The sequence below is a fragment of the Phocoena phocoena genome, chromosome 1 (assembly GCF_963924675.1).
Source record: "Phocoena phocoena chromosome 1, mPhoPho1.1, whole genome shotgun sequence".
In the NCBI taxonomy this organism is placed as follows: Eukaryota; Metazoa; Chordata; class Mammalia; order Artiodactyla; family Phocoenidae; genus Phocoena; species Phocoena phocoena.
Genome location: NC_089219.1, coordinates 147,298,679 through 147,317,124, shown reverse-complemented (window position 1 = coordinate 147,317,124; position 18,446 = coordinate 147,298,679). Strand labels below are relative to the sequence as shown.

Sequence of the window (18,446 nt, the reverse complement as noted above, 5' to 3'; positions counted from 1 at the left end):
TTCATTCATTAGCTCTAGTAGTTTTCTGGTGTCATCTTTAGGATTCTCTATGTATAGTATCATGTCATCTGCAAACGGTGACAGTTTTACTTCTTTTCCAATTTGTATTCCTTTTATTTCTTTTTTTTCTCTGATTGCCATGGCTAGGACTTCCAAAACTCTGTTGAATAATAGTGGTGAGAGTGGACATCCTTGTCTTGTTCCTGATCTTAGAGGAAATGCTTTCAGTTTTTCACCATTGAGAATGATGTTTGCTGTGGGTTTGTCATATATGGCCTTTATTATGTTGAGGTAAGTTCCCTCTATGCCAACTTTCTGGAGAGTTTTTATCATAAATGGGTATTGAATTTTGTCAAAAGCCTTTTCTGCATCTACTGAGATGATCATACGGTTTTTCTTCTTCAGTTTGTTAATATGGTGTATCACATTGATTGATTTGCGTATATTGAAGAATCCTTGCATCCCTGGGATAAATCCCTCTTGATCATGGTGTATGAGCCTTATAATGTGTTGTTGGATTCTGTTTGCTAGTATTTTGTTGAGGATTTTTGCATCTATATTCATGAGTGATATTGGTGTGTAATTTTCTTTTTTTGGAGTATCTTTGTCTGGTTTTGGTATCAGGGTGATGGTGGCCTCATAGAATGAGTTTAGGAGTGTTCCTTCCCCTGCAAGTTTTTGGAAGAGTTTGAGAAGGATGAGTGTTAACTCTTCTCTAAATTTTTGATAGAATTCCCCTGTGAAGCCGTCTGATCCTGGACTTTTGTTTGTTGGAAGATTTTTAATCACAGTTTCAATTTCATTCCTTGTGTTTGGTCTGTTCATATTTTCTGTTTCTTCCTGGTTCTGTCTTGGAAGGTTTTACCTTTCTAAGAATTTGTCCATTTCTTCCAGAATGTCCATTTTATATGCATGGAGTTAGTTGCTTGTTGTAGTCTCTTAGGGTGCTTTGTATTTCTGTTTTGTCTGTTGTAACTTCTCCTTTTTCATTTCTAATTTTATTGATTTGAGTCCACTCCCTCTTTTTCTTGATGAGTCTGGCTAATGGTTTGTCAATTTTGTTTCTCTTTTCAAAGAACCAGCTTTTAGTTTTATTGATCTTTGCTCTTGTTTTCTTTGTTTCAATTTCATTTATTTCTGCTCGGATCTTTATGATTTCTTTCCTTCTACTAAGTATGGGCTTTGTTTGTTCCTCTTTCTCTAGCTCCTTTAGGTGTAAGGTTAGATTGTTTGAGATGTTTGTTGTTTCTTGAGGTACGATTGTATAGCTATAAACTTCCCTCTTAGAACTGCTTTTGCTGCATCCCATGGGTTTTGGATTGTCATGTTTTCATTGTCATTTGTCTCTAGGTATTTTTTGACTTCCTCTTTGATTTCTTCAGTGATGGCTTAGTTATTTAGTAATGTATTGTTTAGCCTCCATGTGTTTGTGTTTTTTACGTTTTTTTCCCTGTAACTGACTTCTGATCTCATAGCATTGTGGTCAGAAAAGATGCTTGATATGATTTCAATTTTCTTAAATTTACTGAGGCTTGATTTGTGACCCAAGATGTGATCTATCCTGGAGAATGTTCCATGCCCACTTGAGAAGATAGTATAATCTGCTGGTTTTGGTTGGAATGTCCTATAAATATCAATCAAATCTATCTGGTCTATTGTGTTATTTAAAGCTTCTGTTTCCTTATTAATTTTCTGTTTGGATGATCTGTCCATTGGTGTAAGTGAGGTGTTAAAGTTCCCCACTACTATTGTGTTACTGTCGATTTCCTCTTTTATAGCTGTTGGCAGTTGCCTTATGTATTGAGGTGCTCCTATGTTGGGTGCATATATATTTATAATTGTTATATCTTCCTCTTGGATTGATCCCTTGATCATTATGTAGTGTCTTTCCTTGTCTGTTGTAACATTCTTTATTTTAAAGTCTATTTTATTTGATATGAGTATTGCTACTCCAGCTTTCTTTTGATTTCCATTTGCATGGAATATCTTTTTCCATCCCCTCACTCTCAGTCTGTATGTGTCCCTAGGTCTGAAGTGGGTCTCTTGTACACAGCCTATATATGGGTCTTGTTTTTGTATCCATTCAGCAAGCCTATGTCTTTTGGTTGGAGCATTTAATCCATTCATGTTTAAGGTAATTATCAATATGTATGTTCCTATGACCATTTTCTTAATTGTTTTGGGTTTGTTTTTGTAGGTCGTTTTCTTCTGTTGTGTTTCCCACTTAGAGAAGTTTCTTTAGCATTTGTTGTAGAGCTGGTTTGGTGGTACTGAATTCTCTTAGCTTCTGCTTGTTTGTAAAGTTTTTGCTTTCTCCATCAAATCTGAATGCGATCCTTGCCGGGTAGAGTAATCTTGGTTGTAGATTCTTCCCTTTCATCACTTTAAATATGTCATGCCACCCCCTTCTGGCCTGTAGAGTTTCTGCTGAGAAATCAGCTGTTAACCTTATCGGAGTTCCCTTGTATATTATTTGTTGTTTTCCCTTGCTGCTTTCAATACTTTTTCTTTGTCATTAATTTTTGCCAGTTTGATTACTATGTGTCTTGGTGTGTTTCTCCTTGGGTTTATCCTGTATGGGACTCTCTGCTCTTCCTGGACTTGGGTGGCTATTTCCTTTCCCATGTTAGGGAAGTTTTTGACTATAATCTCTTCAAATATTTTCTCTGGTCCTTTCTCTCTCTCTTCTCCTTCTGGGACCCCTATAATGTAAATGTTGTTATGTTTAATGTTGTCTCAGAGGTCTGTTAGGCTGTCTTCATTTCTTTTCATTCTTTTTTCTTTATTCTGTTCCACAGCAGTGAATTCCACTATTCTGTCTTCCAGGTCACTTATCTGTTCTTCTGCCTCAGTTATTCTGCTATTGATTCCTTCTAGTGTATTTGTCATTTCAGTTATTATATTGTTCATCTCTGTTTGTTCTTTAATTCTTCTAGGTCTTTGTTAAACATTTCTTACACCGTCTCAATCTTTGCCTCCATTCTTTTTCCGAGGTCCTGGATCATCTTCACTATCATTATTCTGAATTCTTTTTCTGGAAGGTTGCCTATCTCCACTTCATTTAGTTGTTTTTCTGGGGTTTTATCTTGTTCCTTCCTCTGGTACATAGCCCTCTGCCTTTTCATCTTGTCTTTCTGTGAATGTGGTTTTTGTTCCACATGCTGCAGGACTGTAGTTCTTCTTGCTTCTCCTGTCTTCCCTCTGGTGGATGAGTCTATCTAAGAGGCTTGTGCAAGTTTCCTGATGGGAGGGACTGGTGGTTGGTAGAGCTAGTTGTTGCTCTGGTGGGCAGAACTCAGTAAAACTTTAATCTGCTTGTCTGCTGATGGGTAGGGCTGGATTCCCTCCCTGTTAGTTTTTTGGCCTGAGGCGACCCAACACTGGAGCCTACCCGGCTCTTTGGTGGGTCTGATGGCGGACTCTGGGAGGGCTCACGCCAAGGAGTACTTCCCAGAACTTCTGCTGTCAGTGTCCTTATCGTCATGGTGAGACACAGCATGGTCTCTGCTTGAGACCCTCCAGCACTAGCAGGTAGGTTTGGTTCAGTCTCATATGGGGTCACTGTTCCTTCCTCTGGGTCCCGATGATCACACTACTTTGTGTGTGCCCTCGAAGTGTGGAGTCTGTGTTTCCCTAGTCCTGTTGAAGTCCTGCAGTCAAATCCGGCTAGCCTTCAAAGTCTGATTCTCTAGGTAGTCTTCCTGCTGTTGCCAGACCCCCAGTTTGGGAAGCCTGACGTGGGGCTCAGAACCTTCACTCCAGTGGGTGGACTTCTGTGGTATAAGTATTCTCAAGTTTGTGAGTCACCCACCTACCAGTTATGGGGTGTGATTTTATTGTGATTGTGCCCTTCCTACTGTCTCATTGTGGCTTCTCCTTTGTCCTTGGATGTGGGTTATCTGTTTTGGTGAGTTCCAGTGTCTTACTCTTGAGGATTGTTCAGTAGTTAGTTGTGATTCCGGTGCTCTCCCAAGAGTGTGTAAGAGCACATCCTTCTACTCTGCTACTTTGAACCAAGTCCTCTATTTCTGTTTTTTATATAGATTCATTTGTGTCATTTTTTAAGATTCCACATATAAGTGATATTGTACGATATTTGTCTTCCTCTGTCTGACTTACTTCACCTAATATGATAATCTCTAGGTCCATCCATGTTGCTGCAAATGGCATTATTTCATTCTTTTTTATGGTTGAGTAATATTCCACTGTATATATACACCACATCTTCTTTATCTGTTCATCTGTTGATGGATGCTTAGGTTGCTTGGCTGTTGTAAATAGAGTAGCATGACTTTTTGAGGACGTATTTATTTTAGCAGAACTCTTTGCAGAGAAATTTGGGGCTTCCTTTCTCTAATGGAGGGTATCAGATTGGGCCCAGGAGACCACTGGTCTTCCGTCTCAAGCTAGAAGAATATTGTTTCTTCACAATTATGTTGCTGTTATCAAAATTATAGCAGTCTTTAGCTAAGAAGATTGAAGGTCAGTCCTGTGGCTCAGATTTTCCTTTGAAATTCCCTGCATGTTCCCTTTTTTGGTAACTCGGCCATGAGTGTCAGAATGAGTCTGAAACATTACCTTTGAAGTTCTGTCGTAGAACCAACAGATTGAGCAAGAGAGGCGTCTCTTTTCTATATATGAAAATCAGAAAATGTGAATGAACAGCAGCAGAAAGGTAACCTTACTTTCCCCAGGAAGATTGCTGTTTACACTTTGATGTATATTTTTAAACATGGGGAAAGGGAATAGGGTGTGTATTTTTTAACTCAGAATTTCTCAAACTTGACTGAACATAACTTCCCAGCACTTGTTCTGCATTCAGATTTCAGGGCTCTGACCCAAACCTACTGAACCAGAATCTGTCAGGGAGGGGCCTGGGAATCTCTGTGATTACCTGTTATCCTAGGTGATTCTTAGAACCAAATCAACTTGAGAAACGTTTTTATTGATGAAGATCGCAGTGGGGCATCTTCCTATATGGAGACATGCTTCTTCATGGGCTGCCAGTTCCCAGTGATTCAGGGACTGATAAGCAGGTTCATTATTCCACCTCATGGCATTCTCTCCCTTCTCCTTCCTGTAACTGGCCTCTCTATTTTACCCTTTGCAGACTTTCTGTGCTCACAATGTGAGAAGGAGGTGGAATTGTGCTGGTATTAGTACATTTTGCTCACTATCCCCTGCAAATGTGTTTGGTTGGTGGGTAAACAGGAAGTTAAATATTTCTGGCTAAAATTCAGCGTTCTGGTGGGGGCTCTTAATGCCTCCCATTTTAAAAGTTCATACTTTGGAAAAATAAAAGCATAAGCATATAATTAACCCCCAAATATTCATCACCCAGGTTCAACAATTATCAACTCATGGCCATTTTTTCTTTCATCTGTACTCTCTCCGATACTACTGTTTGGAAGCAAATCCCAGATGTCTTATCACTATATATAAACATTTCACTAGTATCTCTAAAAGATAATAACTCACTTTCTTTTCTTTCATTCTTTTTTAAAAAGACTTTATTATTTTTTTTATAGCACTTCCAGGTTCACAGCAAAATTGAGAGGAAGGTACAGAGATTTCCTATATACCTCCTGTTCCCCCTGGCTGCCCACTGTAAACATCCCCTATCAGAGAAGGTACATCAGCTAAAATTGATGAACCTACATTGATACATCATTATCACCCAAAGTCCATAGTTTACAATAGGGGTTCACTCTTGGTGTTGTACATCCTGGGGCTTTGGACAAATGTACGATGACATGTATCCTCATTTTCTTTTGAACATCAGAATCTTATAAGAAGACAAAATATGGCAACCTGAAACTATACCTGAATTTGAGTTTAGGAGTTTAGGATTAAGGAGGGCAAAGGCAATAACTTAGGGCTTTTCTTTAAAAGACCCCAAAAAGATCACATTTCTTGAGTTCATTATTGAATAGTGTTTCACCATGGTAAACCTATGGTAAATCCAGGTATATGAGGTTATGGGGATAAAAGAGAGCTTTGGCGAGGGATTTGAGAGTGATTGAAGGGGTGGGGTGGTGAAAATAATTGCAAGTGAGTTGTTCTCACCTCATAGGTAAAGATATAATGAAGCTCTGCGGAATGTACATTACAGTCTTTTGAAATCTTAACTGTTCACTGGTTGGACTTTAGAGCCCCATCTCCTGAGTACATGTAGTTTTGTAACTCATTGTTTAAGCACTAGCTGTTGTTGAAATAATGTCTGCGCACCTACCTAAATGCTAACGAAATGCTAACAAAGCCATCCATTGGCTTTTTCTCCTTCTATAACATCACAATGAAGGAAGAGGGATCAGACGTTTGACATCTGATGTCTGTCTTGAAAACTAGGGACACAAACACATGTCAGATAGCGTTAAGAGTCTCTTCATTTTTTCACCCTTTGGAGGCATTAAATATGCCGAGGTTTGTTAAGATACAACAGAAAATTTTTATAAATTCTCTCCTTGGATTAGAATCCTGAGGTTATTTAAAATTAATATAGCGTGAACCCGTAGCTACACTGGGATTTACTACCGTGGGACTTGACTGTTCAATTACAGGTGCTCCGGGTGGTGGGAGGATAATTTCATGGTGCATGCTTGCAGAATGGGAGAGATGCCTGCTCCATGTGGGGTCATAAAGGGTAGCAAGTTGCACCACAGTTATTTAAAACACTAAAACACTAAAACACTATCCCTTGCCCTCCCTTTCCCTCCCCAGTATCCCTCAGAATACTGTGATCTTTGTTGATCCCTACCTAACCCATTATTGTGCTCAGGTAGCTTAGTGTACAGCTAACTTCTTAGATACCATAAAATAGGCGTATTTTTCTTTTAAGCAAAGTTGATATATGCAAATATAAATTTGTTGGATACTTTGGGGAGGCAGTTATTTGCTTCCTAAAGTGATTTTTTGGTTTCTTGAGGATTTGCAATAGAATACTTTAATTAGTAGTTAATTTCCAATTCTTTTTGCACATAGATTTTACAGACCACTTCTTCTGGGCAAAATGAGTTACACTGAAACATTAAAATTCAAACAATAATCTACACCTGATCTCTACCTGCAGATTTGCTTTTTAGAGTTTTCAGGTCACTCAGCCCCGTGTAAATCTCCCTCCTTTCCCACATAACTTCATTAAGTCTTACTTAGCTGTGTGTGTAGTATTACTTTGTTTCTGCTGCGTGGGTTCTTCTTCCCTCACAGTTTTTGGATGGGGAGGGGCCTTTGCAGACTTATATAAACTCTTAATTCAGCATGTCTGTTCTGTTACATGGCAATAGTCATTTTTTAAAAAGATTTTAAATTTATTTTACCATTTAAAAATGCTTCTGGAACACTTTGATTTTACTTTAAGATATATTTTGTGATGTATTTAATATTTTTATTGGACAATTATGATTTGATATTAAGTGTGATTTATTGTGGCTTATAGCCTTTTCCCTAAAGATGTTAACAATCTATAATTAAAGAGGATGGGAAAATAGGATTTAATATTCTATCCAGATAACTTATTTTCCCCCTAGCAACATACCTTTTCTTTGAAGAGAGGCATTTTGGTGCTTTAAACTCTAACAAGAAGAAAGTTTTGAAAAGTAGATTTTGCATTAACTAGTATGCCCAAAGATTAAGCATTTTGGAAGGTAAACTTTCTGAGTTTCTGAGTTGATAACTACTTATTTTGATGCTATGAGGATCAGAATTCTCACATCTGTGAATCCAGAGTTGCTCACCACAGCACATTTGTTTTTTGCATATCTTTACTTACTGTGTGCTCCTTGAAGCTGGCTTCCTGAGGATCTTTAGAGCCCGGTCCCTGCCTGTTTTTTTCTGTTTGGAATACCTCCTTCAACTCCCTTTAGCAGCTCACTTGTTGTCCTGTCATCTGGTCTACCTCACACAGACTCTGTTCCGAGTCTGGTCTCAGAGTTGTATGTGAATCTAGTAAATGTGGTGACTTGGAAACAGCAGATCCAGATTCAAGTCCTGACTCTGCTACTTTAGTGTGTGATCTTAAGCAAGCTTTGTAACCTTTTTTTGTGCCCAGGTTCCTGTCTGTAAAATGTGGGTCGTAATAATACCCTTGCCCACAGAGGGGTATGTTGTGAGAATTAAGAATGATGATGCCTACTGCTCAGTATATAGAGAGAGCAAGTGCTTAGTAATCAGTAGCTGCTGCTAGTATGCCAGAATGTATCCTCAGAAACTAGTTTGTTGGTAAACTTGTCCTGGCAGTGAGACTATATTTTATACACACACACACACACACACACACTCTTGAGATATTTCAAAAGTCATTAAAAATATAGTGAATATGTGTTTATCCATCACTTAGTTTAAAAAGTAAAGTATCACCAACATAGTTGAAGCCCCGTGGAGACCCCTCCTGATTGCCTTTCCCTTCCTCCTTCTAAATGGTAACCGCTATCCTGAGTTTGGTGATTTTTGCTCTCATGTGTTTCTTTACACTTTCGCTACGTATGTGACTATTGTTTTAAATGGCTGTTGGTAACGAATAGGGCATGTGGAAAATGAACTAGAGTTGTTTGAGGAGCCTCATGTAAAGGATGTTGTGGGTCCCATCCTCACAGTCGTAGGGAGAGAAGAAAGGGCAGAGCTCTGACTTACACCCTGTCAGGAGAGCCCAGGCCTTGGTCCCCTTGCTTGGCTGCTGCCCCGCCCCCCGCCGGAATGGGGACCCACCTGAGGACTACAGCCTGGCCTCTCTGTCCTCTGCTGTACGTCACTTAGAAAGAAATTGTGTGGCCAGAAAGTTACATCTCCAGGATCACTCTTGAACAACTTGAGTGTGTTCTTGTTTCATTTGGCATCCACCCTCTTGGCTCACCTCCAGTTTGGGGGTTTGGGCACTTTGATTACCATTCCTCTAGCCTCTCCGACTCATTGCCTTTTTTTTTTTGACTCCTCCCAGCTCCTTGGTTTGGCATTACTTGCACGGAATACTCAGTATTTGCATTTCTAAGAAGCAGCCTTCTCTGAACTGCTCATGGGGGAGATGCAGCCTGGGTGCTGGGACCACCATCCCTCCTTTGTGAGCCCTGGAGGGTCAACTGCTGGGCGTGGGTGACCTTGTCATCTACACGTACAGCCAGTTGTTTAGAGCATATTATTACTATAGTATGAGCAGGGAATCTTGTGACGCAAACCATGCCCCGGTAGATAAATGACAGGTATTCACTTTAGTTAGAGATTCAGCTCAGGACGATGTAGTGGATGCGTCTGAACTCATTGCTGGGTTCCAGCTGGTTTCTCCTTCAGTAGGTCAGTTATCCTGTTGACCCAGAAGGTGAGACACTGACTCCTACCTGGTGGGGCTGCAGGTTCAACTTCTAAATCCTTAGGTTTAGGTTGAAACTACAGAATTTGCTGTAGTTACTTATTGAATTCCTTATATCTCCTTGGCCTCGGCAGGCTGGGCAAGGTTCATGAGCCCCGTTGGCGGCATCTCTCACCAGCACGCCGTTCTTTCCTTCCTGACTTCAATGCTTGCTCTTCTGTAGCTCGTGGTAGCAATTCCTCAGTTTTATTATCTCATGCCCTTCCCCTGTCAATCATGTTTACTGACTTGGTTTTCTTGGCACCAGTCCATCTTCTCCTCCTGACAAAGAGTGTTATGTAACCACTGCAAGGCAATAGCTATCTCTGCTTTAGTGTCTCTATGGGAATCTGTGAAATCATGGTAATTCTGACCACAGGTGTTGACCTTCCCAAGACGTGAGCTCCCCTTCCTCCTGATACCCCCAGCGAGAAGGGAAGAATTGCCAATTCTTTCATGGCACTACTTCTCTTTAGGTTGTGGTTCCTGATCTGTATTCTTACTGACTAATCTTTATACTTCTAGTACTCACCCTGATCTTATATAGGAAAGGCTCTTTTTTTTAATTATTGTGGTAAGAATACTTAACATGAGATCTATGCTCTTACCACATTTTTAGGTGTGAAATACGGTACTGTTCATTGTAGGCACGAAAATTCTTATAAAGAACTTTATGTGTGAGGAAACTTTTATAAAATATCTAGGCTTCCTAATCCAAACAGACAATCACAGAATGGTTCACAAAATCTAGGATAAGTTAGATGTAGGCAAGATGAAAGTGACTGGAGTCACTTGCCTTGGAGCAGAAAAGGTCCAGGGTTGAGGTCAGGGTATGGACTGAGGCAGGAGCCTAGGACAGGCTGGAGATGGGAGTATAGTGGTGGGTCAGGGTGGCACAAGCTGGTGGGGACAGATACGACAGTGTGATGGTGCAGAGACAACATGCCTCCTGAAGCGGAGTGAAGCCGGAGCCAGTGCCTTTCACTGACTGTTGGCATCCCAAGGACAGGGCTCAGGCATGCAAAGATGGCAGCTCTGCAGCAGGCCAGCAGAGCCGAGGGACGTCTCTCTTCAATCCTCGGCAAACTGTGGCATAAGACATGACTTGACCCATTCTCTGGTTAGTGAAGGCTTTTCACTAGAGGGAGAGGTCATTGATTTTGGAAACAAGAGACCTGGGTTTTAAGATCCAGTGTTGATGACCCCTGAGACTTGAGGAGGTCATAATCCTTACAAATGTTTGTTTTTTTAAATCTGACAATGGGAGTAATACTTAGGACCCAGGGTTGAATAAAAAATAGCAGTGGGTTAATATACATGAAAGTACATTTATTTTTTTCAGTGCATTCCTTCATTCAGCAAATACCCATTGGTCATATCCATGCTGTGTCAGACACTGCTTGGGGCTAAGGGGATGGAGGTGGAGAGGACAGCTGTGGCCCCTGCCCCATAGAGCTTATGGTGACCGGACTTCGCAGAAAGCTGTCCCACGTTATGTACTTGCAAGGAAGCATGTGACTGTTTTGGCTGGAGCTTTAGGGAAGACTTTGTGAAATAATGGCCTTAGGTGGGGCCTTAAAGAAGGATACAGTTTCAGCAGACAAAATGGAGAGGGGAAGACCTTTAGGCAGAGGAATGAGTGAGCAAAGAGAGAGTGAAGGGTGCGATTGGGTAAAATGAGTAGTTCCTGGGAGGAAAAGTGAGTTGGGCCTGACTCACTTTCCCCTTCACACCTATCCCCCCCCCCACAATATGAAATTCTTCATCTACTTGTTTGAGGACCAGAGCTGAGAGGAGGGGGAAAGCCAAATGGGAGCCCATCACCAGCTGCTTTAGATCAGTTCAAATTACGGTGAGGTCATATCAAATGCAGAGAGTATGGAGGGCTGGATAGGTAGGGGTGTCAATGGAGGAAGGGCTGAACTCAAGGGAACCCCAACATTTGGGGCTTTTTCTCAGTCCCCATTCTCCTAGAACTCTTTGTAGAATTAATCTCCTCCTATCTTGAAAGTCTACTCTGTTTTCTGGTTTTGAGGGAGAGAAAGCCTCATTCTCTTTGGACAAGTTGAGTTTGAGGCCCTTCCAGTTGGAGGTGGCCCACAGGTGGTAGAAGTCACTGCACATTCAGTCACTTGGAGGCAATAGCAAGCAGAGACCTAGGACTCCTGTTTCTGTCTCCCTTTCCCGGCTTTGTTCCTGATGCTGGGAAGTCCCAGACCCACAGAGGATTCTTTTATTTGGTGGCAGGTCTGAACTTCAGTAGTGGCTTAGTCCTCAGAATAGAGGATTAAGATCTTAGAATATCAGTATACTTCCCAGAAAAACCCTGATACAAATAGTTTTCATACTACAGGGTGAGTTATCAATTCAGTTACTTTTCAAGGAAACATTTATTAAGCTTTAATTATAGGTCAGATATTAGGTGCTGGGAATACAAGAGGCATAAGATATAATTCCTGATCTTGAAAAGCTTGTGGTCTCGCAGAATGGGTACAACTGTGGTCTGGTGTGATAATCACAGCACAAACCATAGAACAAAGGATGATGACAGCCTGGAGAGAGCCGGGGGGCTGCATAGCTCACCCCCTTACCTTCAAGTTTTTGCTCAAATATCCTCTTTTCAATGAGGACCACCCTGACTCCCCTTTTAAAACATAGCAGCACCTGCTACCTCTGCATTCTGAGTTCCCTTACCCTGCTCAACAATTTTTATTTCTTTTTCCATTGCATTTATCACCCTCTGTCCCAGTGGGCTGTTGCTGAATAACAAACCATCCCCAAACTTAGTCGAAAACAGTGATTTCCTCTCTCTCACTGTTTCGTTGGTTGACAGGACTTGGTTGGGTAGTTCTTTTATTTATTTATTTATTTATTTATTTATTTAGTGTTACATGGGCCTCTCACTGTTGTGGCCTCTCCCGTTGCGGAGCACAGGCTCCGGATGCCCAGGCTCAGCGGCCACGGCTCACGGGCCCAGCCGCTCCGCGGCATGTGGGATCTTCCCGGACCGGGGCACGAACCCGTGTCTCCTGCATCGGCAGGCAGACTCTCAACCACTGCGCCACCAGGGAAGCCCGGTTGGGTAGTTCTTGCTTGGGGTCTCTCCTGTGGTTGCTGCCAGATATCAGCTCGTGCTGCAGGCATCTGAAGGTTCTACTGGGCAGGACATCGAAGGTGGCTCCTCACACGGTTGGCAGTTGAGGCTGACTTGGCGGGGAGCTCAGCGGGTGCTGTCCTCTAGAGCATCTTCATGTGGCCTCCCTGTGTGGCTCAGGCATCTTGCAGCCTGGCAGCTGGATCCAAGAGTGAGCGTTCCAAAGGGCAGGAAGCAGAAGATGCCAGGCCAACGACAGGCTACACTTTGAATTGGAACAGCATCACTTTTTCTGAATCTCTTGGTCCTAGGATCTGCCCAGATTTACTTTTGACGGGGGGAGTGGCAAGATTACATTACAGAAGGGCATGTGAGATGGAAGATATCATTGCAGCCACTGTTGGGGAATATGTTCTGCCATACTTCCTTAGTATCCATATAGAATTTATTTATTTTTATGTCTGTTTTTTGTTGAGTCCTGTTAGGATGTAAGCCCCATGAAGGCAGGAATGTCCACTGATGTATACCAAGCATCTACACCATACTAGGCATGTAATAATTACAACGAATAGTTTTAAGTGTTCTAACAAATGTGTCTAAGTCACTGTGTTCAGATCGTTCTAGACGTGAGGATTTTAATCCCACTCCTGATTTACATTATTTTCTGTCACTTTTAACACACTGTATACTCTATAAAGCAGGGATCTCATGTCTTTATTCAACACTGTATGGCTCAGTATCTGGTAAGCCGTTGGTGCTCAATAATTATATATTGAATTAATGCAAAATAAGTTATTGATTCCGCTTGAAGCATAGGGAAATTAAGAAGAGGCCATATTGGAATTGGGGCCTGAAGGATAAATGGGATTTTGCCAGGAAACGGTGGGATAGGGCATAAAGGCAGAAGAAAACACCAAGTGCCAAGGGGAGAGATAAATGGAACTGTAATGAAACTGACCTGTGAGCTCCCTGAAGCCTGGGTCCCCACCTGGTCTGACCACTAGTCTACTTCCTATAGCAACTAACTAGTGATTCAGTGGTCAGGTGCTCGGGCCATGCTTGTTGAATAAATGAGTGTAACGTATGAACTCATCTATGACTTTTTTGGGAGGAAGGTGTTGGGTCAGGTAAAAACCAATCATAACTCCTGCTAGTAAGAAGATCTTTTAAATATAATCCTGGCAAAAATGTTTTAAAGTATTAAAAAAATAGCTAAATTTTGTATTTTTAAATATACTGAAAGTGAGTTCAATTTATGTATGTCAAATAACTTTCAATCAGAGTATTGTATTCTTTTTTCTGAATTTTTATTGGAATATAGGTGATTTACAGTGTTGTATTAGTTTCTGCTCTACAGCAAAGTGAATCAGTTATACATATACATACATCCACTCTTTTTTAGATTCTTTTCCCATATGGGTCATTACAGAGTATTGAGTAGAGTTCCCTGTGCTATACAGTAGGTCCTTCTTAGTTATCTATTTTAGATATGTCAATCCCAATCTCCCAGTTTATTCCTCCTTCCCCCTTTTCCCCCTGGTAACCATAAGTTTGTTTTTTTTTACGTCTGTGACTCTATTTCTGTTTTGTACATAAGTACATTTGTACCATTTTTTAGATTCCACATATAAGTGATATCATATGATATTTTTCTTTCTTATGTTGCCTTCCAGCATATCCTATTCCTAGTGGGAGATTGTTAATCCCTAGGGTTAGCCCTGAAACCTTGGGCCAAGTCTTAAAAGGGAAAGACTAATCTTCAGGTCAAGGGGAAAGAAGAATGAGCCATGCGTCTTTCATAGGGATGATAGAAATCAACAGCAAGAGAGCAGAATTGTTAAACTCATGGGTTTAACACATGGGTTTAACACATTTTTTTTTTCCAGAAAGACTAAATACAGAAATCACAATTATAATGTTTTAACAACCACTATGCATCATTTCTTTTTCTATAAGCTTATGAACCAGTTACTAAAATGTCAAGGAAAAAGTTAAGCCTTTTGTATCTTAATCCATAAAAAACTAGTCAATATCAGGTAAATGGGGCACTTGTTGCATATTGATAAATGTGTGGCTTCTTATGCTTTCCATCCATATTGGGGGAAAAAAATCCCCAATTGTGTTATCTTCAATTAGGTCTAGCCACAGAGTTCTATTAAAGACCTGTACAAAGTCAACCCTTTCCTTAGCCTAGTTCCATATGAAAGTACTAACAAATGGTGACGATTGTATGCAAATGGTGGTTCATAAAAATGTAGATTCAGTTATGGATTTTAATTCATATGCTGCATATATAACAGCTGTACGAAAAAAATGTCAAATTCAAGGCAGCATTTGAGACGAGGAGCAGCCTGTTCTTCCTGATCTGGTATCCGTTAACAAGGAAAAGAAACCTCTGATGCTTCATCTATTAAAGAGCTCTGGGTGGCCTTGACCATCCATATTCAGTCTTCCGTAGGTCCTTCGACACCTTCAGTTCTTCAGGCTGATCATTGTCAGATCTGGAAGCTTTGTGCCTTTTAATTAGTCATTCTTACTTCTGTCCTGCCTTTTGGTAGCTCTGAGACTTTTCTGACTAGAGCCTGGTGGTTCATTTTGAAATATGTTATAGGTTCCCTCACTGCCATCTCAGCCAATGGAACTGATTTCTCCACCATTCAGGGTAGTCCTGTGCCCCCCAGCAAATGCTTTTGGGATGGTATTGTTAGCATATATACCCCTCTTCCTGTTGAATTTGTATATATACATACACACACACACACATATATATATGTATTCACACACACACATGCACACACATCAGCTTTTTTCTTGTCTCTTATCAGATACATCCAAGAAGGCTACCATTATATACCAGCCCTTCCAACAGATATGACTGTGGTCTGGTTTCCAAAAAGAACCTGTTTGACCACGCCCGAGTGGGACTGAGACACGGTGATTCCGGGGGTTTTCTCCTTATAAGACATATGGCTGTTGAATTTGAACCACTGTTTGCCTTTGCCCAAATTGTATATTCAGAAAATGGCTTATGTGTTTCTTCTGGTACAGAATTACTATTTATAGACATACATTCCATGGTAGTGATATTCTTTAAAAGATCCTTGTGTAACATCAAGAGGACCAGATAGTAATATCTTCTGCTAGTACTTCTTTAAGGCTTAGCTCTTTCCTTCAGACTATCCCACGGATAAGCTGGTCAGTGGCATCAGCCTGCCCTGCATTATTTCCCTGCATGCTGGGGAAGGTGAATTTGGAGGTTGGACAGCATGTGGCCACTGGTCATCTACTCCAGGGTTTCCTCGTGCACTTTGGCCTTGGCCTTCTCCTTATGGGCACTGCTCTGGCAGACTCGCTTCACCTCCTCACGCTGCTGCTGAGGCCAGCAGTTTGCCCAGGTTTGTGGTGCCCCGTAGACCTATAGCCCAGATGCCCCATCCTCCTCTCAGGGTGAAGAGGTTGGAAGCAACTGGCCCAGAAGCCCACAGGGATGTGTCAATCAGTAGAGCATCCTGAGCTCCAGCTGGAGACATGGGTCGCCCTCAGAGGGCACAGGCGGAGGCCTGTGGCGCCAGAGTATGTGTCTCGGCCTCAGATCTCACCCTGCGCCCACACCCTGCATTCCTTTTGCTCCAGAAGGACACAGTTCTGGCCAAGAAGCTGCTGGTTCTTACAGCTTGGGGCCCTTGTGTGTGTTTTTTTTTTAATAGCTTTATTGTGATAGAGTTCACATATCATACAATCCATCCATTTAAAGTGTACAACTCAATGGCTTTTAGTATATCACAGATATGTGCAAATATCACCACCACCAATTTTAGAACATTTTCATTAACTCAGAAAAAGCCCCTACCATTTAGCCACCCTCCCCATAATCTTGCTCTCCAGCCCCTCAGTGCTACAGAACTAGTAATCAACTTTCTGTCTCTATTTCTGTTTTTGTTTCCCTCTTCTGGACTTTCATTTGAATGGAATCATGTAATATGTGGCCTTTTGTGGCTCACTTCACTTAGCATGTTGTTTTCAAGATTCATGTTGCAGCATGTATCAGTACTTCATTTCTTTCTTTCTTTTTTAAAATTTATTAATTTTGGGCTGCATTAGGTCTTCATTGCTGCGCACGGCCTTTCTCTATTTGCAGCGAGCGGGGCTACTCTTTGTTGCGGTGTGCGGGCTTCTCATTGCAGTGGCTTCTCTTGTCGCGGAGCACGGGCTCTAGGTGCATGGGCTTCGGTAGTTGCAGCACGCGGGCTCAGTAGGTATGGCTCATGGGCTCTAGAGCTCAGGCTCAGTTGTTGTGGCTCACGGGCTTAGTTGCTCCAGGGCATGTGGGATCTTCCTGGACTAGGGCTCGAACCCGTGTCCTCTGCATTGGGAGGCGGATTATTAACCACATTATTGGGTGAATAATGCAGCTATGAACATTCAGGTACAAGTTTCTATGTGGACCCCTGTTTTCATTTCTCTTGGGTATATACCCAAGGGTGGTATTGCTGGGTCATATGGTAACTGTATGTTTAATCATTTAAGAACTGCCAAATGTTTTCTAAAGTGGCTGCATCAGGACTTCCCTGGTGGTCCAGTGGTTAAGACTCTGTGCTTCCACTGCAGGGTGGTCAGGGAACTGGTCAGGGAACTAAGATCCCCTATGCTGTGTGGCATGGCCAAAAAGAAAAGTGGCCACATCATTTTACATTCCTACCAACAGTGTATGATGGTTCCAGCTTCTCCACATCTTTGCCCCCTTTTTGATCTGACTTTATGCTTTTAACCATCCTAGTGGGTGTGAACTCACGTGAGGTTTTGAAAGGATTTGGGAAGGATTTTTCCTTTCTAATAGTTTTTAATGCCATATATATATATATATATATATATATATATATATATATATATATTTACATATCTATGTATTTTTAAAGTGTGCCCTTTTCTAGCATTTGTAAAAGCATGGCGGTTAAGAGGTCCTGTTGCCTGTCACAATAATAAAGGAGATTTCAATATTTGTTAATCCCAAAATATCATTGCCCAGAACCGACATGGGAGACTTGTTAAATGTGTGAGTTGCGGGGAGGGGAGGGGAGTGGTCGGAGAAGCCGGAGCAGGTAGTGTGTTTCTGGAGCCTTGCATCTTTCCCAGGAGATTGCTCCACTTCTTGTCGCTGTGTCTAACAGGCCCCTCTGTCTTTCAGGAGGACTGGCGTTGGCCCAAGTGCTCTTCTTCTATGTGAAGTACTTGGTGCTCTTTGGTGTCCCAGCTCTGCTCATGCGCCTGGATGGACTCACGCCACCGCCCCTCCCTCGCTGTGTGAGCACCATGTTCAGTTTCACGGGGATGTGGAGGTCAGTGTCTTGGTTTATTAAGGCCCTTCAGGGACATCCAGTGGGAGGACCCATGGCTTGGCCAGCTTCAAAGCGCCTGGGCCACCATCCTTTCACTGCCCTTCACTCAAACCGCATTTGGCACTTCGGTGTTTTTAATCTGTCTAACAGGATGACAATCCATGTTTTCTGACCCTCTCAAAAATATTGTCAGGCTATGAAAATTGTGAGGTAAGAAAGTTTCTCACCAAGTTTGTGTACAGATACACAAAGGGCTATGTCTAAAGCAGTTTTTTACTAACTTGGGACATGACGTATATAATTAATTAATTAATTAAGTTTTGGCCGCACTGGGTCTTTGTTGCTGCGCTCGGGCTTTCTTTAGTTGCAGTGAGCAGATGCTATTCTTCGTTGCGGTGTGTGGGCCTCTCACTGCGGTGGCCTCTCCCGCTGCAGAGCATGGGCTCCAGGCTCGCAGGCTTCAGTAGTTGTGGCTCATGGGCTCCAGAGTGCAGGCCCAGAGGTCGTGGTGCACGGGCCTAGTTGCTCTGTGGCACGTGGGATCTTCCTGGACCCAGGATCGAACCTGTGTCCTCTGCATTGGCAGGCGGATTCTTAACCACTGTGCCACCAGGGAAGCCCCCATGACGTATATTTTGATGATTTTATCACTGTCTGTTTTTCTTGAAAATAACATCTT

General features: G+C 41.9%; 1 protein-coding gene across 3 annotated transcripts in view; it reads left to right on the top strand.

Annotated features, from left to right (window-relative positions):
• Positions 1 to 18,446, top strand: part of HHAT (hedgehog acyltransferase) — a 338,123-nt gene that overhangs the window by 117,542 nt on the left and 202,135 nt on the right. For all 3 annotated transcript variants that reach the window (XM_065881461.1, XM_065881452.1, XM_065881444.1), the window contains one exon: positions 17,617 to 17,767. In XM_065881461.1, the coding sequence (XP_065737533.1) occupies positions 17,617 to 17,767 (151 nt within the window). The remainder of the gene's footprint in view (positions 1 to 17,616; positions 17,768 to 18,446) is intronic.